The sequence below is a fragment of the Nyctereutes procyonoides genome, unplaced genomic scaffold (assembly GCF_905146905.1).
Source record: "Nyctereutes procyonoides isolate TBG_1078 unplaced genomic scaffold, NYPRO_anot_genome, whole genome shotgun sequence".
NCBI lineage: Eukaryota > Metazoa > Chordata > Mammalia > Carnivora > Canidae > Nyctereutes > Nyctereutes procyonoides.
This window is the reverse complement of record NW_026575140.1, coordinates 56,256,759-56,279,619: the sequence shown is the minus strand read 5'-3', so window position 1 is coordinate 56,279,619 and position 22,861 is coordinate 56,256,759. Positions and strand designations below refer to the sequence as shown.

General features: G+C 45.7%; 1 protein-coding gene across 4 annotated transcripts in view; it reads right to left on the bottom strand.

Annotated features, from left to right (window-relative positions):
* Positions 1-22,861, bottom strand: part of MYH10 (myosin heavy chain 10) — a 121,698-nt gene that overhangs the window by 76,923 nt on the left and 21,914 nt on the right. For all 4 annotated transcript variants that reach the window (XM_055305128.1, XM_055305129.1, XM_055305130.1 and 1 more), the window contains exons 4-5: positions 18,820-18,847; positions 1,880-1,982 (exon numbers count right to left, since the gene is read on the bottom strand). In XM_055305128.1, coding sequence (XP_055161103.1) covers positions 1,880-1,982; positions 18,820-18,847 — 131 coding nt within the window. The remainder of the gene's footprint in view (positions 1-1,879; positions 1,983-18,819; positions 18,848-22,861) is intronic.

The following is a 22,861-nucleotide window of genomic DNA, read 5'->3' as shown; positions in this document are numbered from 1 at the left end:
CAAACCCAGGGGTAGGCATGCGACTCACACACCATGGGGATCCACTCTGTAGTTTAAAATGACATCGAAACAAAATGTTAACAACAACGATGTGCGTACTCCACGGTGGATTTGGAAAACCCAAATCTGGCCATTAATCATCTAACACCGTTTCACTAGTGACCTAAGCACGCATTAAAAGGTCATTTTTAGTGTGTATCAACCAGGCACAAAGAAAAGCTAATTTCTGGTCTAGAGATTCCTTCTGTTATGGATAAAAAAAAAAAAAGCCTTTAAGTATTGTCTAGCATAACAGTTATTTCATTAACACTTCCAATTTGTATTCACTTGCGCAAATCTGCTCTACAGCGGAAGGAACAAAAGCACACCGTAGGCACCCCCACAGGTGTAATATGGCTTTGCTGTCTGACAGCTAAACAATTTTGAGAAAGACATCTGAAAATCTTGGTATCTAGGACTCTGCCTGCAGAAACTAAGATAATTTCTATTAATAGATCATTTTTGTAGCATCACTCTTCCCTGCTTCAACTGAGCTTGAAATCATCACGCCTGTGGCAGACACTCCAGTGCCTGGGAAAGGGTTAAGTCCAGGACACACATCCCTTCCCTTCAGAGGTGTCTGGCTTGGCACTGCCCTTCTTGTCCTCCTGGCTTGTCACCTGTCCCTTGCTGTGCTCTGGGGAGCCAGGAGCAGGGGCATTCTCTAATCAGGAAGATCTAACATGCCTCCACTACCTGCCCTGGATACAAAAAGTGCTAACTTTATATAGGAAATCATTAAAGCCTTGAAGGTTAAACCATTTATGGGCTATAAAACTTTAATAGATTAGAAATGTGTGAACCCGAAAAGGTACAACTTTTCGAGCTGCAGCCCCAGACTCAAAATGTAACGTCTGGCACAGAGTAAGCCTCCTGCGTATTTGAGGAGAATCGAAATAATTCCACCTGGTCTTTGAAATACAAAACCCTGAAGGGACAGGCTTCATAAACATGTGATTCAATGTCATGATAAAAGGGCAAATAAGTATCAAAACTCATCTAGAAAACAAATTTAAAAGCAGGAGGGCATGCTGCTTGCAAAAGAATACATCTGTAAGCAACAACACTTTCAAAATTGTTTCCACAGTGAATTTCACTCAGAGCTAACTGTACTTGTTTCTAATGGAGACTCAATCTAGAGACAGAAATTAGTGCAAGCATTCAAGACTGAGAAGCAGAAAGAAAAGCACTTGCCTGATGTTTCACTGGTTTAGGCGATTCCTGCTGTTTGTTACAAACAGATAAATGCAAACGTTAGCGAGTTTGAGTCTTTCCCTGAGCAGTGAGCCACATCCAAAGCACTGTGTCAACGTGCAGCTCAGAACCGTGAAAGCGGGTCCAGCTGGCATTCACTTAGCAGGGGCACCTGCCTCTTCTGCAAACCTACAGATTAGCAGTAACGGACTCTTCTGTCCTTATCCTTTTCTACCATCAATTGTCCCCAGGTCTCTCTCCTCGCCTCAAGCTACAGTGGACAGTAGCAATGGGCTGCTGTCCACTTTGCAAAAGAACTGCTAAAGATACCTGAGGGCCCTCCTTTGGTGGAAATAAGAAATTTTCATAAGCACTGCTTATCGATTGCTACAATTCTTCCCACAGCTTTGCCAGAAATTAGGCTTCAAGCTAGAACCGTTAATTCCAGTTGGCCTGTTCGGATACCCAGTTAATAGCAATTTCCAGGTCAGCGTGCTCCCTTCTGAGCAGGGGTAGGTGTCTGGGTGAGAGTGGAGGAGACCAGGGAGCTGTCATCCCACCAGAATGCTGGGCCTCCTTACGCTTGCTTCTGAAATTATAAGAGAGTAAGCCCAAGAGTTCAACAAACAACAGAAGAAAAACTTACAGGAATATTATGGTCCTTCCGTCCTTTATGCGAAGAAGCAACATGAGCAAGGTACTGAATGACTTTCTTGGTATTTTCTGTCTTCCCGGCACCCGATTCGCCCCTGCAAGAAAACAGTACACAGGCCTCCTTAAAGAAAGCAGAGCATACACATTCCCGAGTCATAACTGGCAAAATGAGGTGGACTTGGGACAAGAATTGGCACCATGGAAGTCAGGGGAAACCGTGGAAGTCAGGGGGAAAAAACCTGCCAGCACAGGTTAGAAAAATTATTATTCTTTTTAAAATGGTATTAAATTAACCCAACCTTTTTTTTTTTTTTTTTCTTGGAAGATGCCAATAAGATGGAGGCAGGATAAGGATAAGGTTCACAACACAGTTTTTTTCTTAGGAGTTTGGTGGGGGGGGGGGTTCCATCAAAGAAGTGAAAGTTCTTTTATATAAAAAAAAATTATTATTCATGAGAGAGAGAAGCAGAGACCCAGGCAGAGGGAGAAGCAGGCTCTGTGCAGGGAGCCTGATTTGGGACTTGATCCCAGGATCCGGGGATCATGACCCGACTGAGCCAAAGGCAGACGCTCAACCACTGAGCACCCAGGCGCCCCACCAGTATGCAATAACACTATGAATTTTGTGATGAACTTGGACTTCATGCCACCACTTTATCTGCTTTGTGTTTAAAAACCAGACTGGCACATTTCGAAGGATTTCTCTTTCTGCTCAAGGACTGACCTTGACATTCAGGTAAGCTGCTAGGCACAGTGGTGCGTTAGGGCCTTTCTGTTCAAATATTTAAGGCTCCCTAAGATCTGAAAAAAGTGAATCTATCTTCATAGTCAATAAAAATCTCAATTTGGATTAAAATAACAATTTTAACATCTAATTAGGTTTTTTATTAAAAAAAAAAAACCCAAGAAAAAAAAACAAAAACTCCCAGAAAACAGAAGAAAAGCACCAGAAACCCAAAAGTATTATACACATGGCTGGCTAATAATCCTCTAAACTTGTTTTATCCAAGGCTTAAAAAAGTCTAATTTTTCTAATAAACTCTGACCCTTCCTTGGAAATATACTCAGAATTATACTATTTGAACTGGCCATAACATAAATTTTTCAGGGTTACTGGTTGCATTATCTCAGTTCTCTGTATCCCAATACCTACTATCTCAACTGCAGAGAGTATGAGCAAAGAGAGCTTTGAGTAAGGGAACTACCTTCTCTGGGCCTCCATGCTACTGTCTATACAATGGAGGAATTCTATTAGAGCCTCTCTAGCTACCAAGATTTGAAGATTCTAGAAATAATCTACTTACGGGTTTATAAGCATATTTTATATATGAAGCTCTTTAACCACCATCCATTATTATATTAAAAATAGTCCCCTTGTGTGTTTTACCATCTAGAAGTTTTGAATTTATGTATTTAAATAGACCAAATTTTTTACTTTTTAAAGATTTTATTTGTTTATTTATGAGAGACACACAGAGAGAGGCAGAGACACAGGCAGAGGGAGAAGTAGGCTCCCTGCAGGGAGCCCGAGTGGGACTCAGTCTCAGGACCCCGGGATCACACCCTGAGCTGACGGCAGATGCTCAACCACTGAGCCACCCAGGTGCGCTGACCACATTTTAAGGGTTTTTTGCCCTGTTGTTCATGCTTAAAAAACGTCTTTTCTGCACCAAGATTATAATCATCTATATTATTTTTGTAACACCCATTATTCTTAAGTCCCATCAGTATTTTCTTCCAGAACTTTGATGGTTTCACTTTTTACAATGCAATCCTTAATTCATCTGGGGGAAAAAATTATAGTTGAGGTAAAAAATATAATCTAATTTTTTCCCCTAAATGATTCAGCCCACATCCCAGTATCAATGCTTGACAAAGATGCTCATTATCCAGTGATCCAAAATGTTAGCTTGTATTTACTTCTTATACATACAGTTTATTCCAAGTCCAGAATCATGTTGCAGTAGTTTTGAAGTAGCACTAACCAGAGCAGCCATCATTGCTCTTCTTTTAAAAAACAAAAAACAGGGACATCTAGGTGGCTCAGTGGTTGAGCATCTGCCTTCAGATACTTCTCCCTCTGCCTATGTGTCTCTCATGAATAAATAAAATCTTTTAAAAAAAAGCCTCTGAAGTTTATCTTTTCAGATAAACCTCAATAATTTTGTTCTGCTATGCCTCCCTCTCTTGCCTCACACACACACAAAAAGAGGTAGAATTTTGAAGTTACGTTAATACTTTTTTTAAGGAGATATGAGGTCGGGATCCCTGGGTGGCGCAGCGGTTTGGCGCCTGCCTTTGGCCCAGGGCGCGATCCTGGAGACCCGGGATCGAATCCCACATCGGGCTCCCAGTGCATGGAGCCTGCTTCTCCCTCTCCCTATGTCTCTGCCTCTCTCTCTATCATAAATAAATAAAAAAAAAAAAGAGAGATATGAGGTCTTCATCTCTATCTCTCAGGTAAATTTTGTGTTTTCTAGGTTCACAACAAACAAGGACCATGTTTGTCTTCTACATCTTTGAAATCCTAGCGCCCAATGCAGTAGGTGCTGGGTAAATACCACTGAATAAAATGAATGCAGGTCCTGTTACAAGTTTAATTGAAAAAAAAAAAGCCTAGGAATCCACTTATTTTAAGATTTTATTTATCTGAGAAGGAGTGAGCACAAGCAGAGGAAGCAGCAGTGGCAGAGGGAAAAGCAGGATCCCCGCTGAGCAGGGAGCCCAATGTGGGCCTGGATCCCAGGATCCCGGAATCATGACCTGAGCCAAAGGCAAATGCTTCACTGACTGAGCCACCCAGGCGCCCCTCCTAGGCTCTTTCTAAATATATATATATTTTTTATTCCTGCTATTCACTGGTACCGGGATAAGGTAATAATTTCATTCACTCATTTCAACAAATAGAAATCAACGGTGGGCATGCTTCTAAGTGCAAGAGCCAGGGCAGGGAGCAAAGTCTTTGACCTTGCAGAGCTCAAGGTCAGGAAAACAGATGGAAGATAAACCACAAAAACAAACAAGGAGAGCAGGATGTGAGGAAGGCCTGAGGAAGGCCATTAAGGCAACAAGGAGGTGGCTGCTGGAGAGGGAGTGCAGAGAGGAGATGCGATGGTCTGGTAGAGACTCCTAAATAGGGAGAATAGGCCAGTGAAATGGGGGGGGGCACCCCAATCAGGTGATCACGCAGATGGAGACAGGAATGCAAAGTCAAAGGTCTTTGCTGAGAACTGGGAGGTGGGGGCACCTGGAAATGTAGGATTTGGTGCAAAGTACCAGCAAGGCAGAGAGCTGCAGGGGCTTGGTAGGCAGGAAGGGGGCGGGTGGGAGGGGCCCCAGGCATGGGGGGCGGAATCCGGATTTTATTCAAGTGTGATTTCTCAAGAGCTAGGAGAGCAGTTTTCTCGGATTTGTTAACTTTTATTCAAAAACACTTAGCATTTCCAGGCTAATCATGATGTTGGCAGTTGGCTTCAAACAAATAATTTTTCTGTTACGCGAAGAAACGAGCCTCTCATTTAAGCTGATGATACCTTGTCTCGAAAACAGCTCTGATTGTTCCCCTTCTGCTTCGTTTGCCTGTGTGGCTGCTCAGCTAACTCCTGTCGATCGGACACGCTGATTCAGGGTGTCTTGACCACGTTTCTTCCCTCCCTGTCACACTCACCGGGCGGTGCCTCAACACCTGCTTATAATCTCTGCTACGGTTTCTTGTATTTCAGGTCTAAGGAAACTTTGATGGAGAAGACACTACTTGCAAAGACCTATTGTTACCAGGGAGCTCCCAACAGGGGAAATGGAGAACCTCATATTCCCCATCTTAAAATGTGGAGAGATTATTTGTTTTAAAAATTTTATTTATATATTCATGAGAGAGACGGATAGAGAGGCAGAGACACAGGCAGAGGGAAAAGCAGGCTCCCCGCCGATCAAGGAGCCCGATGTGGGGCTCGATCCCAGGACCTCGGGATCATGACCTGAGCCAAAGGCAGATGTTCAACCACTGAGCCACCCAGGTGCCCCTGGACAGCAGCTTCTAACATATGAGATTGTTTGAAGAACCATGCCCACCAGAGGCACATAATGAGCATCTGATGGACATCTCTAGTTCCTGCCCACTCGGCTACCCTCCACTGCTCAGGAGTCAATCTGGGTTATGAAGCCCCGAATTACTTTACGAATCTATAGTGTCTGCAGAATGGCTGAGAATGTGGGCTATGGTGTCCACATGACCCCTCTAGATCCAAGTCCTGTCCACCACTTTCTGGCTCTCTGGGTTTCAGCTTATTTCAAGGAGAGGTCAGCACCTCACAGGCCTGAGAGCACCCACAGCAGCCCAGCGCTGCCCGGGCCTAAAGGCTCTCAAAGGTAAGAGTGCTAGTAAGTAGGTATGGGGAGGAGGAAGGTATTAATTAAAAAAACAAACAAACAAACAAACAAACAAAGAAACCCGGAAACAACCCAGATACCATCCCCAGTGTGTATATGAAAGAGGTGGCAGGATCAAAGGCACAGTATGAGAATTCTTGGAAACAATCTTTTTATAAAGGTAAATGGCACATCCATCCCAGGTAGAGGCAGAGAAATAAAAGCAGCTTGAACCTAAGTAAAGATGAGAGGGAGCCAAACAGAAAGCTCGGCAGAGGTCTCCCCGAGAAAGTGAGTTAGGAGGATCCTCAGAGAGGAGAGCAACAGAACAGGACTGCAAAGAGCAAGGACAACAAAAAGATCTGATCTGGTTTCACCAACAAAAGAAGATCCACTGAGGAAATAGTCTACACTGGAGACACTGCAGGCTTCAGTGCTGGTCCATGCAGAAGAGGTTCAAGGTCAACGAGAGAGCACAGCAGGGAGCCTGAAGGGTGGGGTGCCTGCATCTTGTGCAGGACATTGGGAAACCGAAGATCAGGGGTTTCTAGCCTGGAGGTATTCCAGCTTTCTAGAGAGGTCTATGGCCTTCGGGGCTTCTCAGGTGCACAATCCAAAATGAAATTTAAAAACCAACAGTGCTGAGAAGCGGGGAAGCAGATCGTCAACACGTGATCAATCCTGAGGTCTTTCTCTGAGTCCCTTCTGGACCATGGGTGCCTTTCCCCAGCAAGAAACTCCTCGCCCAGATCTTCACTGCTTCTGTTGGTCTTCTCGAGATACATCAAATCCAGCCCAGTTCCAAAAGCACCCTGCACTGGAAGTTCTTGCTTCAGACAACCTCTGCCAGAAAACCAACAGCTCCTATCACCTATGGGACATTAGCTGAGGATTTCCCCCAGTTTCAAAATCCTGTTCTGCCAGGAAGCAGCTCATGAGCAAGAGCAGAGGTTTCTGTGGTCAAGATGGGCGCAGGTTCCAGTCCTGCATCCCACTAACATTAGGGTCAGCCTTGGATAAGGTGACATGTGATTGGGGCTAACGGGGCTGCTGCAAAGATGAATGGAGGGAACATTTGCAGATGTTAGTTCCCTTTCCTGGCCTATTTGCTGGGAACATCTTAAACTTCTATTTACCAGTTGATTTGCATACTTATCCCCCTACATCCCCCACCCCCAGAACTAAGCTATCATTGAGATGCACCTAGAATATCTAAAAATTCCCCAGTTTTCAGACTTGAGTGTACTTCCAAGGCAAAGGATCATCAGAAAAAGCAAAGTGTGTTCTAGAGAAGCCTATGGTTGGGCCTGGGGTCACAGAGTAGCTCAGGGTATGAGAAAGAACACCAGACTTCTGTTTGACTTTTCAACTATACCACACTGTTGCTTGAGACATTTTTTGTTTTTGTTTTTAAGTATATATATATATATATATATATATATATATATATATATATATATATATATATATTTATGATAGAGAGAGAGAGAGAGAGAGGCAGAGACACAGGCAGAGGGAGAAGCAGGCTCCATGCACCGGGAGCCCGACATGGGACTCGATCCCAGGTCTCCAGGATCGGGCCCTGGGCCAAAGGCAGGCACCAAACCGCTGCGCCACCCAGGGATCCCTGTTTTTAAGTATATTTTAAAAGCAATTTTAGGCTTAAAACAAGACTGAGAGGAAGGCAGAGGTTTCTCATCTATCTTGTGCCTGCACATGCACAGTGTCAATTATCAACATCACTAAAATGGGACATTTTTTACTAACAATGACACTACACGGACACATCATGGTCGCCCAAAGTCCATAGTTTTGTTATGGTTCACTCCAGGTGTTGTACATTCTCACCTACAAATAGGTGACGACTTGTGTCTACTATTGTAATACCATATGGGATATTTTCTCTGCCCTATAAAAATCTTCTGTACCCTGCCTGTTCATTTCCTCTCCCTCCCACACCCTCTGTACTCATTGTCTCTATAGCTGGAATCAGACAGTATGGAGCCTTCTCAGACTGGTTTCTTCCACTTACTAATATGCATTTAGGATTCCTCTGGGTCTTCTAATGGCTTGAGAGCTCATTAGGACTCCACCACCTGGACATACCACAGTTCATCCATTCACCTACTGAAAGGCAATCCTGGTTGCCTCCTAGTTTGGGTAATTATGTACAAAGCAGGTTTTTCTGTAGACGTTAAGTCTAACCCCAAAGGGTAAATACCAAGAGGTGTGATTGGTGGGTCACTGGCTTAATTTTGGGGTGCCTGGTGGCTCAGGAAGTAAAGCATCCAATTCTTGATTTCTGCTCAAGTCATGATCTTGGGGTCATGATACCAAGACCCACATCAAGTTTCACATCAAGCCTGGAGCCTGCTTAAGATTCTCTTTCTCTCCCTCTGCTCCTCACTTACTCTCTCAAAAAAGAGTATGCTTAGTTTTATAAGAAACCACCAAATAGTCTCCCAGAGTGGCTGCACCATTTTGCATTCCCACCAGCAATGAATGAGTGTGTGTTCCTGTTGCTCCACATCCTTGTCAGCATCTCGGGTTGTCAACATTCCAGATGTTGGCCATTCTAGTAGGTGTGTAGTGAGGATACAAGACATGGAACACCCTTCCACAGGCTCTTTTGCCATCTGCTATGTTCTTTAGTGGGTATCTGCTAAGGTCTTTGGCCCATTTTTTAATGGGGCTGTTTCCTTATTAAGTTTTAAGAGGTTTTTGGTTTATTTTGTATAACAATCTTCTTTATCAGATGAGTCTTCTGAAAATACTTTCTCCTAGGCTATGGCTTCTGTTTTCATTATCTAGACATTGTCTTTTGCAGACAATTTTTTTTTAAGATTTTATTTATTCATGAGAGACAGAGACAGAGAAGGGGGGGGCAGAGACACAGGCAGAGGGAGAAGCAGGGAGCCCGACATGGGGCTCAATTCCGGGTCCCCAGGATCAGGCCCTGGGCCGATGGTGGCACTAAACCACTGAGCCACCCAGGCGGCCCGACAAGTTTTTAATAGTAATGAAGTCCAACTTATTATTTCTTTCATGGATCACGACGTTAGTGTTGTATCTTAAAAAGCATCATCAGACCCAAGATCATCCACGTTTCCTCCTCTCTTATCTTTAAATAGACTCCACGCCCTCTGTGGAGCCCACGGTGGGGCTTAGACTCATGACCCTGAGATCAAGACCTAAGTCGAGGTCAAGAGACGGCCGTTTAACCAACTGAGCCGCCTAGGCGCGCCTCCTCCTATGTTATCTTATAGGAGCTTTATAGTTTGGGTTTAGTTCATTTCTGTGAAGGGTGTAAGGCCTGCACCTGGATTTTTTTTTTTAACGTGGATGTCCAGCTGTCCCAGCACTGTTTGTTAAAGGGCCTATCTTTGCTCCTCTGTCAAAGATCTGTTCACTACATTCATGGGGCCTATTTTTGGGTTTTAGCTAGTTCATCAATTCTTCTGAGTTATGTTAAAACTTTTACTTTTATTTTTAAAAAATATTTATTTATTCATGAGACACATAGGCAGAGGGAGAAGCAGGCTCCCTGCGGGGAGCCCAATGTGGGACTCGATCCTGGGACCCTAGGATCAAGCCCCAAGCCAAAGGCAGATGCTCAACTGCTGAGCCACCCAGGCTTCCCTGTTAAAGCTTTTAATGCAGGTTACTCAGAGCAAGAACTAATGGTTCTAAACCCAGGCTGGCTCGGTCACCACCACTTAATGTATTTGCACGGGATAAAATTCCTTAACAGAAAAAAAAATCTCATCACGTCCCAGTGGAAGGCTGATGTGAAGCAATTACAATTGTTACATGATCAAATAACTTAAAAGGAGGAAAAACCTGAGTTAACCAGCAGTTAGTTCTAAACAAATTATTCTTTAAAAAGGGAGGTTTTTTTTTTTTTTAAAAGATTTTATTTATTTATTCATGAGACAGAGAAAAAGAGAGAGAGGCAGAGACAGGCAGAGGGAGACACAGGCTCCAGGCAGGGAGCCTGATGTGAGACTTGATCCTGGGACTCCAGGATCACGCCCCGGGCCAAAGGCAGGTGCTAAACCGCTGAGCCACCCAGGGATCCCCTGAAAAGGGAGCTTAGAGAACAGAATAATTTTCTTACCAAGGTGACTGCCCTGTGAGTTTCAATGCTAATGAGAGGAAAGTCAACATGAGGACACGTTTTTAGTAGGACTTCACTGTTGATGACTTGGGATGCAAGTGTGGAGAACACGGCTTTCTCATGATAAGAGAAACTCTTAACATCATCACTAAAGACCTTGGTGAAACAGGAGAACAAGGACCATGCAGGGGGCTGGACCTTAAGTGGAGGTCTACACTGTCTGGCCTGAGTCTGCAGAGGGAAAGGCTGGGGGGGGGTGGTAGGCAGATGAGACCAGAGGAGAGATGAAGAGGTTTGTCCTTTTGGAGGAAAAGTAGAGAGTGATTAAAATGGTAAAGCTTAGAGAGAACTTTGACATCTAATCAATACCTAAGTATTGATTTTTTTTTTTAAGTTGCTTCTGGGGTGCCTGGGTAACTCAGTGGTATAATGTCTGACTCTTGGTTTCAGCTCAGGTTGTGATCTCAGAGTTGTGGGATCGAGCCCTGCATCAGGCTCTACACTCAGTACAGAGTTGGCTGGAGGATTCTCTTGCTGTGTCCTTCTCACTGCTTGGCACTCTCTAATATGAATAAATCTTTTAAAAAGTTGCCTCCAACTATATTTTTCTTTGTGATACTATGCAAACATGAGTACTTAATAGAAAATAAGCACTAGGGGATCCCTGGGTGGCTCAGCGGTTTAGTACCTGCCTTTGGCCCAGGGCACGATCCTGGAGTCCTGGGATCGAGTCCCACGTCAGGCTCCTGGCATGGAGCCTGCTTCTCCCTCTGCCTGTGTCTCTGCCCGCCCCCCCTCTCAATCTGTTTCCATGAATAAGCAAATAAATAAATCTTAAAAAAATAAAAAAAAATAAGCACTATGTAAAATTGACTAAATAGTTAATTTCACACAGGAAATGTAAGTAGCTTGGCTGTGTGCTAAATTTTAAAGGATTCCAGTTATACACTTTGGATTTCTTTATTTGCTGGGTACTCAAAGGCACCACTGAAAGGATCCTATTCTCTCAAATCTGAGATACATTGTTTCACATTTTCATATTTCTCAAGTTACAATATAGCTTATAATAGATATGAACAAGAAAAATGTTATTAAATATCATAACTGGGGCATCCAAGAATTACTGGAAGTGTGCTAAGGCTAGAAGAGGTGAGGGTAGGGATCTGCTGGGGAAATTTCTTCAGGGCAACAGTCACGTTCTCTAGCTCTCACTTTTTTAAGATTTTATGTATTTATTCATGAGAGACACAGAGAGGCAGAGAGGCAGAGAGACAGGCAGAGGGAGAAGCAGGCTCCCTGTGAGGAGCCCAATGCAGGAATCGATCCCAGGACCCCGAGATCACATCCTGAGCCAAAGGCAGACACTCAATGAGCCACCCAGGTGCCCCACATTCTCTATCTCAATACAGGTTCAGGTTACACAAATAACTCTGCAATCATGTATTTATTTAAGACTTAAGCATTTCATTACATACAAATTTTACTCCAAACATAAACATATAAATATTGGACTTTAATGTTACACACACTGAAGGTTTTAAGGGGAAGTGTACTGACGTCTACAATTTAACTTGAAATAAATCAAATGAAGGGATTGATTGCTCATCAAAGTGGTATAAAAATTACTTTGAACTGGAAAATACCTGATCAGCAGCCAACACAAGGAAACATCACCTAACCTTAAGCAGAGCCTCCTGAGATTCAGCTGCCATTCATCCCAGGGAGCATCCTGATGGGGGAACAGACAGACCCAGGAAGTGCTAAGTCAGAGGTCTGTCAGCATTTGGTAAAGAGAACCCTCCATGCTTTTTCCTGGAAGACCTAATTCTCCTTTTTTGTCATGTTTAGTACATATGCCTTTTTATTTCCGGTTATTCAGCAAGATACTCATCACTGAGTACTCTCATGTGTGCAGGTAAACAGTCTTTTCTCCTGTTAATCTATGGCCAGTTAATTTGCAAATCCCCACTTGCTGGACATGAGGTGGAAAAGAAGAAACTTTCCTCCCAACACAACAAAATGGATTGGTGGATGGAAAGAAGATGAACAGATCAATGTATCAAACAGCAAATAGAGTGAAACATGAATCTAGGACCTAGGTTGAGGGATATATGGGTCTTAAAGTGGAAGGGATTTTGAGTCATGTTTGGAAATATTCACAGTAAGATGCTTGGACTAAGTTAAAGGGAAGAAAAGGAAAGAAGGTACTTGCTGACTGCTACTTTATGCTCAAGAAGAGAGAATCAGATGCTAGGAGACTCACCTCATACATCCAAACCTATTCATTGATGACAAAGCTGTCTAAAATGACCCTAATTACACATGCCCACAAAGGTCACTTCTGGTGACAAAAGTAAATTAGCATTCACTAACCTTTCATTATATCAACAGCAGTAATTCCCTCCGAGTGTTTCCTGCTTCCAGACGTTACAAAAAAAAAAATCCTCATCAAAAATAGTCATCCAGGGGCGCCCAGGTGGCTCAACTAGTTAAGTGCCTGACTCTTGATTTCAGTTCAGAGCATGCTCCGGGGTCACAAGATCGAGCCCCAAGTTAGGATCCACTCAGTGTGGAGTTGGCTGGAGAGTTTCTCTCTCCCTCTCCACCTGCCCCTCCCCCAATCATGCTTGCTTCCTCTCAAAATTTTTTTAAAAATAAAAAAAAAAAAAAAAAAAAAAAAGGTTATCCAAGCTCCCAAACTGCCCAGTCAAGGGGAGAGGTCTGAGTCTTGCACCTGGCTCCCTGCTTACTGTATGTGGGGTTATTATGATCCCCAAGACACTGAAGACCATGAATACACAAATTCTCTTCTTTCCTAGCGTGTGAGCAGAATGCAGCTTCCTTATCCCCTCCTTCCACAGAAGCTTCCAGTACTCAGATTCCTGTGTGACTCTAACTGATGGTGTACAATGAAGAACGGGACTGGTCTTTGTCCTTGGCTCCTGGAAGGGAGCCTCTTAAGTCCTCGGAAAGTCTCCATCATTCATGGTGGGTCCTGAGAGCTTGTGCTAACGAGGGGACTCATGGCAGGCCCCTGGAAAGTTCCAGGAGGGGCACTGGCCATCCCAGAAGACCAACCAAGTGATTGGAAGCATTGAGTCATGTGAGATCATCCCAACATTCTGGGAGGGGAGAAGGGCTGGAGATGGAATTCAAATACATGGCCAATGACTCAATCAATCATTCTGCTTCAGGAAGCCCCAGTAAAAACTCTGGACTACAAAGCTCGGGTGAGCTTCCTGGTTGGTGATAAACATCGACGTGCAGGGAGAGGAAGTATCCAGAGGATATGGAAAGTTTATGTTTGAGACCCTCCCAGACCTCACCCTAGCTGTCTCTTCTGGCTGGCTCTGATTTGTCATCCCCATGAACCATCAACCTCCAGGGGGTAGCAACCCCCAAATTTGTAGCCAGCTGGTCAGAGGTACAGGTGGCCTGGGACCGACTTATGTCTGGGGTCCGCAGTCGGGGCACTGTGTGGAGGAGTGAGCGCTGGGTGGTCCATGTCAAAACTGCATTGCCATGGATCATCTTTAAAAGGGATCCCTGGGTGGCGCAGCGGTTTGGCGCCTGCCTTTGGCCCAGGGCGCGATCCTGGAGACCCGGGATCGAATCCCACGTCGGGCTCCCGGTGCATGGAGCCTGCTTCTCTCTCTGCCTCTCTCTCTCTCTCTCTCTCTGTGACTATCATAAATAAATAAAAATTTAAAAAAAAAATAAAAAAAAAAATAAAAGATACTTGCAGATCAGGTTCTAAATAACTGACTTTTTCAAAGAACACAAGCCAATGAAACAAAAAACAAAAAAAAGTGAGAAGACTATTCTAGAATACAGGACTGAAATGAAGAGACTTAATGCAAGAAGTGAACCTTAACAGGATTGTGGATTTTCAAAGTTATACGAAAATGCGTTGAGAACTACTACAGGAAATTGAATATGGATTCCACATTAGATGTTACAGAACTGATATTGATCTTCTAAGAGTGATAACAGCCTGTAGTTCTCATCCTTGGGAGACACATGCTGGAGAAGTCCGGGGTGTCAGGAGGTCTGCAGTCAACTTGCAAATGATTAGAAAAAAAAAAAGGGCTCGTGTGCATAGAGAGAAAACTGACAAAGTAAAGGGTATGTAGCATGGACAGTATTGAAATTTTTAAAATAACTTGGGGGAAATGCATCAGCAAAAGTTTTAAAAAGGGGAAAATATGAAGATGTGGTAAAAATTTTAAAATCACGGGAGCTGGTTGATGCACGTGGGGGGGGGCACATACCATTCTACTCATGCCTCTTAAGAACAGCAGCAGCAATTTTTCCCATGAAAACACATAGCCTTGGGGATCCCTGGGTGGCTCAGCGGTTTAACACCTGCCTTTGGCCCAGGGTGCAATCCTGGAGTCCTGGGATCGAGTCCCACGTCAGGCTCCCGGCATGGAGCCTGCTTCTTCCTCCTCCTCCTGTGTCTCTGCCTCTCTCTATGTCTATCATAAATTAAAAAAAAAAAAGAAAAAGAAAAAAAGAAAACACATAGCCTCACCAGTTCCTAAAACTTCTACAGTGTAGCCTATTATCTGGGTTCCTGCTTCATTAGATTTGTTCTTTCGTTTGAAATTTTATCTGTTTCTGAAGCATGTACTATGTTCAGAATAGCGTGCCAGGGTCTCAGGGGTCATGAAGAAGCAGTTGAGGAAGTCAGAGTATCCCCCTTGTGGCCTAGTTGTGAAACACGACACGGGTGACCCAAAGAAGGGACCAAGAACAGTAGTGAATGTGAAGAAAGGTCCAAGGAGAGAAAACCAATGTGGACTGGAACGGGTCATGTAGGTGTGACTCGATTTGCAGAGATTTCCTCCCTGGAGGGAAGAAGAAGCTAAAGGGCACAAAGTCTGCTGTGATCCACATAGAATGGGCCAGACATGGGGCACCCAGGTGGCTCAGTGGTTGAGCATCTGCCATGGCTCAGGGCATGATCCCGCGGTCCCAGGATCAAGCCCTGCATCGGGCTCCCTGCATGGAGCCTGCTTCTCCCTCTGCCTGTGTCTCTGCCTCTCTGTCTCTCATGAATAAATAGCTTTTAAAAAAATATATTAAAAAAGAATGGGCCAGACGTGAGGTGTGGTGCTAGGACAAGACAGAAAGAATTGTCTGACCATGTGACCAGAAATGAGGGACACCGTGAGATGTGGGGCTTTGAGTCCTAAAACACAGGAACTGATGAGAAACTGTGTGATGCTTGTACAGGAATATAGGTTTTTTTTTTTTCAGCACTTTGAGTTCAAGCTGGCATTTGTACCCTACTTCACACCATATGCTCCAGTGACACCAGAACGTTGACAACTGCCGGATGCCAATTCTCACCTGCTGTCCTCCCCGCCTGGAGGCTTCAAGGGATCGCCCTCATCCACCTGGCACACTGGTTCTTCAGGAAGCCACCAGGGAGCGTTAGAAGGATCAGGGTCTGGAAACTCATCTGGCTGGGGGCCTCACCTGAGCTAGCAATGCACCAAAGGTACCAGGAGGTGCCAGCTGCGGCCACAGCCTCCAGAGGCCCCAGGCCCCTCCCCCCGTGGACTCATGGGAATCCTTCAGGCTCACAGCCTAGCTGTTCTTGTGCTTGTTCAGTGCCAAAGACATCGGCTCCTCTGGTCACTTTGCATTCTCACAGTCTCTCCCCATACTGCCCTCCCCTGACCCCAAACCCTGCTATAGTCTGACCCCCAGCACCCCACCCCCAGTTTTCTCTGCAGACTCCGGGATCCCCCACTCCAGAGTGAGCAGAGTCACCCACATCCTCTACCTCTTCAGTGAGCGTGCCCTAGACTGCCCTCCCAGGTGAAGGCCACCCATCTCTCCCCTGCCCTCACCTCCCCCCCGACTGGAGTCAGGAGCAAAGTCATCCCGCTCACTTACCTTCATGCCATTTCCAGAGCTTTGCATGGGAAAAAGCCCCTGTCCCTCCCTGCCTCCTCCTCTCACCCAGGAAGATGGTTAAAAACAAAAAACTCTACTCTGGTCTCAAAAAAGAAAGCAGGGATCCCTGGGTGGTGCAGCGGTTTGGCGCCTGCCTTTGGCCCAGGGCGCGATCCTGGAGACCCGGGATCGAATCCCACGTCGGGCTCCTGGTGCATGGAGCCTGCTTCTCCCGCTGCCTGTGTCTCTGCCTCTCTCTCTGTGTGACTATCATGGATGGATAAAAATTAAAAAAAAAAAAAAAAAAGAAAGCAGTTTTTATCCCCCCAAAATGGGAAGGATATTATGTTGGAATAAAGGACTCTCCTTTAGATGAAATCATTTAGCTTAATGAGGAGCTGGCACTTCAGCACTGGTGTGTGCATGTGTACACGCATGCGTGTGGTCAAGACCCTCCTCTCTGCATGTCAAGGACACATCACCCGGACCCCTGACCCTGGGCGCCCTCAATTCCATGAACACCTCCTACCTCTCCAAGCCACTCACTCCCATGGCCCCACACCCTTCCTGCACCAACACCGGTGTCCCCAGCATTATCTGCTCTATTCCATGAAGACCCCTGGCACTCTGTCCCGACCCACCTGCTGCCCCCCACCCAATCTGTCCACTCCCCTCTGCCCACATCCCCCTGGGATGACTCTGATTGCCAAAATTCTCCATTCTCTCCCTCCACCGTCCCCCACTTGCAAGAACGGCAATCACTCCACGTTCTGATGGACCGGATGGAGGACGGTCCACGGCAACGTAGCGTTTCTCACACTGACTCTGGCCTTGGCCATGTGTCTGGCGTGGGAACAGGAATTTGGCAAATGTGACACGAGCAGAGACCTGAACGACGCTTGCATGCCGGAGCTCGCCCTCCCGCTGCTCCTGGAGTCCTGGCACCGTGTTGGGTGCCCAGGAGGAGACGTAGGGGGAAGGCAAGGCACCCAGGCTATCCCCACAGCTGGCTGCCGGTGGGAGAGCCCAGGTGCGAACACTCAGCCTAACCCAGATCTGTGCAACCGCCCAGCTGAGACCAACCCAACTGCTGCGAGAAGTCTTTCCAGGGCAGCCTGGTGCTCAGAGGAGCAGACCTGTAGAACCCAGAGCCCAATGACGCCAGGAGAGAAGGTACACAATAAGCAGATGGGTGCCAGCACTCCCACCTCTCCGCATCCCCATCAGATACTGGAGTGGTGACATCATTGAAGACAGAAGCCATTGGATGAGAAGTTTCCAGCCCCCATTTAATCTCCTCCACAGGGGCACCCGGGGGGCTCAGTGGTTAGGCGTCTGCCTTCAGCTCAGGTCATGATTGAGTCCTGCATCAGGCCCCCTGCTCAGTGGGGAGTCTGCTTCTCCCTCTGGCTTTTCCTCCCCAACCGCTCCCCCCAGCCCCAATTGTCCTCTCTGTCAAATAAATGAATAAAATGTTAAAAAAAAAAATCTCTTCCAGTAAACACTCCACCGCGAACAGCAAGACTGTTGTCTCTCACAACCACCCTTCATGCTTCCTGCTATTTGAGAGCAGCAGGCCTATACTCAGTGTTTTGGGTGTTAACTTGGTCACTTCCCCATCATGCCTCAAGCATAGTCTGGCCTCTGCCTCCCTCTTAGTCCCCAGGTGCTGGAAGGACACACACAATGCACCGTCTCCATGGGGCTCGCTCTGCCGACACACACCCTCCTGCCTCCTCGGCCCCCCTGAATGTGTCTTTCCACGCCTGGCCTTCTCTCTCCCTCCTCTTGGAAGGAGTCTCTCTCACAGGCCTGCACCGACAGCTCAGGTCTCAGCGCCTGGGGCAGCCCTCTCCTGAGCTCCACCTCCAGGCAGGCAGCACGGTGGCCGGTGGGCAGAGATGGGAAGATAGGCTGGCAGCATCACAGCCAGTGTCCCCACCCACACCCAGTCTCCTGGGGCCGGCGGGGGAAAGACACTCCGACCCCTTCACTAACTCCCCCTGCATACTCGGTGTGTCTCCTCACTCTCTTCCAGGTGCAGTCACACTGCTGCCTGAAGCCATCAGCCAGCCCTTGCCTGCAATGCCCAACAGCCTCCGACTGGTCTTCCAATTCATTTTCCACCCACACTGTAGCCAGGCTGGTCTTTCTAAGCCAAACTAATGGTGTCCTGCTGTCAATACGGCTTCATTCGATCCTGGTGCTCCAGCACTCAGCTCACAAGGACATGACTGCTGGTCACATTTACCAGGTAACGTGGACGCATTGCTGGAACATGCAGGAGGCCACAGGTGTACGCAGGGACTACACACACAAGTTTCGCACATAAACACTGCAAAATGTCGGAGAAACCAGGTGTGACAGCCAAACAGTGATTTAAGCAATCTGCATCATCTCAGTCTTAGAATAACTGCAAGCTTTACATCGAATTCTTCAAATTACTGCTCAACTTTCCCCCCTCTCCCCAAAACAAAAAACACAATTGCTTTTGTTTCCAACAGAATCAAAAACAAGTCTGAACGTTCATATTTACTTACGTGCAAAGAATGGACTGGTCCTCACGATCTATAAAAAACAAACAAAAGAACAAGGTGACCATTTGCCTGGTTTTTCAAATATGCGATATAATAAAGCTGCAATAAAGGCCCTCATCATGTTAGTAACTCTGCTCCCCACCCCCTTATGTAGCCCTAAACCCAGTCTTGCTCGCTCACGATAATGCCAGATTCCTAGGGGTAAATGAGGGCCCTGGCTTCTCGAAGGCTTATTATATGCCTGTCAGCCTTGATGCACAAGCCTGTAAAGATGCGACCCCCAGAGCTCCTCCCTTACTGAATCATTTTCAGGGGGGTAGGGACCGAAATGCCCTCTGTAAATAGGCTCCCCAGGTGATTCTGATGCAGGGTCAGGTTTGGAAGCCACTGCCTTTCACAGAGGCTTCCAGGACACCCATAACCAGAGAGGAATCATTATTAACTTGATCTTAAAAGAGGAAAAAACAAAAAATCACACTCTGAGCAGAGAAGGTGGCAGGTGGACAGACACCGATATAAAGTTTAAACAGTCTCAAGTTCAAGCGGTACACATCCCCCAAAATAAAAGACATGTACCCGGAAAAAAAATCGAACATGATTTTAAAGTGATGAATGTTTGAGTCTTCAGCTCGATTTTTCAAATGAAAAGGTGAAGTTCAAACCCATGTCTAGCCCACGGATGAACCTGCAGTGTGGGACGTATGACCTCCAATCACTTGTGAACCCAAATGTCTATCTTACAGATGAGAAATGCTCCTGGAGAGGGGTTCGGGGAATCCACCCAGGCTCTACAGCTGCAGAGGGCCGAGGGCCTGTGTGTCTGCCTCTGGCACCTGTGTGGTCTACGTCACTAACCAAGGCTGCCACTGCTTAGAAAGGACCTGTGCTCATGGGGCCGGGCCCAGCTACATCTTTTGTCACTCCCTCCTGCGCCTGCTGTGCCTCAGGTGGCTGCCACCGGGGACCCAATGGGGGTCTCAGCAGTTTAGGTGTAAAAAGTCTTTATTAGAAATAAAGAGTTTGTGTGCTCTGCCATAATGTTATTAAAATAAACCCATGCATATATTCTGTGTATAAACCGAGTTCTGCAAAGAGCATGTTTAACCACAGTCCTTCCTCCGGCTGCACAGGTGACATTCCCGGGACCGGGCTGACCACTGCCTCCTTTACTGGGGTTACTGGCTGGCTTTCCCGGGGGCCACGCCAAGCCCCTCCTTCCACCTGCTTCCCCCAGACCCACAGCCACTGTATCTCCCCTGCTACAAGGTGCTGCCTGAGACTGGGCTGTCTTCTTTCCTCACTCCCACACTGGCTACGGTTAGCCTTGTCTGGGGGGCTGAGGAAGAGTTAGTGCGAGGGCCCCCTACCCTGGGTGCTGGCAGGATGGTGGGGACTGAGCTCCTGTGTGCTGGTTCCCTCTCTGCTGCAAACTCACTTCGCGTCTACACATGCAGCATTGCGACCTTGCTGGCGTCAGGTTCTTTTCCTAGGATGCTAGGATTTTATCAAGTCCTTGCTTATTCATTGTAAATATGAGCCCCTAGGCCCCTAAATTCTCCAGGTCTCAGCAACTTCTATAGAACTTCACTAACTTTTTTATGGCTTTTCCAAACTGGTTCATACATCAAAAGGTGTAAAAATTAACCAAAACTCAATTGCCACCTCATTAGTTCAGAATGGCTTTCTTCCTGCATCTGTATGTACTTATTATCATTGTTTGAAATCACAGACCTACACAACCACCTACCCTTCAATCCTGCTCCATACTTCATTCTCCACGCTTCTCACCCCCAGCCCAACCCAAATCCAAACAACTCCGCTAGCCAGACTTATCACCCATCCTCCGTGTCTGTCTGGTCTTGTATGGCTTTGGGTCTCAGCTTCCCTACCCATGCGTAAGGGTTTGGGTTTGACCACCTCCAAGATTCTCTCTGACTGTGATCCCCTGACTCTTTCCCTTCATACAAGGGCCGGTGAAAGCATTGTCACCACACACAATGACTGAGCTCAAAAATCCTGTAAATGTAACCACAGCCTCATACTGTTATTTAAGGGAGACAATTTCACTTTCAAAAATGCAACTAGCCTTCTGAAGACTACAGACTCTTCTCCTAGCTCAGTGATTTCCAACGCACCTCCCAGGAATCACAGACGCAGCTCCTTGATAAATCTACACCAAGCTAAATCACATTTCTTTTTTTTATTATTTTTTTTATTTTTTATTTATTTACGATAGTCATACAGAGAGAGAGAGAGAGGGGCAGAGACACAGGCAGAGGGAGAAGCAGGCTCCATGCACCGGGAGCCTGACGTGGGATTCGATCCCGGGTCTCCAGGATCGCGCCCTGGGCCAAAGGCAGGCGCCAAACCGCTGCGCCACCCAGGGATCCCGCTAAATCACATTTCAACAGTGGAAGTGGTTTCCAATCAATGACCTCAGCTCCTACCTTAAAAAAACCACAAAAGAGCATATCGAATTCAAATTAAACAGGCAAGGCAATGAGAAAGCACAGAAATCAATGAAGTGGGGAACAGGAAAAAGAAAAAGGAAATGAAACCGAATCTTGGTTCTTTGAGAAAAATCATACAGTTGATAAACCTCTAGCAAACTCATCAGGAAAAAGACACAAATTACCAATATCTGCGAATAACTACCTTGAACCCCACAGGCCCACTCTGACAACTAAGACAAAAGGGACAACTTCTTAAAAATATGTCAACTGCTAAAGCTCATTCCGAAAGAAATAACCTGATTGGCCCCATGCCTTTTAAAGAAACTGAGTTTGTGGAACTCACACAATGTTATACATCAATTACACCTGTTAAAAAAATTGAATTTGTAATTAGAAACCTTCCCACAAAGAAAACATACTCCACCTGTGAATTCTATACACCATTTAAGGGAAAAAACCAAACCTTTCAGAAAATCGAAGAGGAAGGAATATCTTCTGATCCATCTTCAGAGACAAGCCTCACCCTGAGCCTCCAGCTACAGAGACATCATAATACAAAAAAATGACAAATGTCTGTCATCAGCAAGGGCACAAAAATCCTTAACGTGTTAGCAGATCCAATCCAGCAATACACACAGGGGGGAGGCAAGGGGAGGACACCCAATAAGCAGGTGGCATTTATCCCGGCAAGGTTAGCTCAGCGTCTAAAAGCAATCAATCTGACTCCCCGCATTTACAGACTAAAGAACATCCTAGTCATCTGGATAGAAGGAGAAAAAACATTTGATAAAACTCAACATCCACTCAGGATCTAAAAAACCTGAGCAAGCAACAGATAAAGAGAATTTCACACATCCAATAAACAGCATGTACAAAAAAAAAGCCCATACAGTGAACACCATCCGTAATGGTGGAAACCTGAATGCTGTCCCCCTGAGACCAGAATAAGGATGGGATGTCTGTTGTCACCACAGCTATTCAGTAGTATAAGGCAAGAAAAAAGTCCAAAGCCTAAGATGGGAAGGACATAGCCACGTCTCTAGTTGCAGAGGACATGATGATTCTACACAGAAAATCCCAATATTCTATCAAAAAAACCTTCCAGAATAAGTGAGTTTTGCAAAGTTGTAAAATATATATATATACCAATACATATTTTAAAAACCTTTCTATATATCAACAGTGCAAGATTGGAAATTTTTATATTTAAAGTTCCATTTAACGCTAAAAAACCACGACACCCTTATTTAGGTGAGGGTATATATTTTATTTAGGTATAAATCTAACAAGAACGGAGTCTGTGATTTTTGCAACCAAGTTTATGTCCAGGAGGTCTCATTCATTCATTCATTCATTCATTCAATGAACATTTCTTGAGCAACTACTATGTGCCAGACACACTATGCATTTTATTAATATGGTATCCTCTAGCATCCAAACTTAGGGAAACAAGTTGAAGCTCTCTTCTGGCTTTGTGCATGCAAGACACAAACTGTTCAGTGGGACCCTGTGCTCTGAGTTGTCCCCTGGTCCCTTCTCAGGTTCTCTTCACAGGCCCAGTGGCATTTAGTCTAGTGCGAGTCCCAACTCAG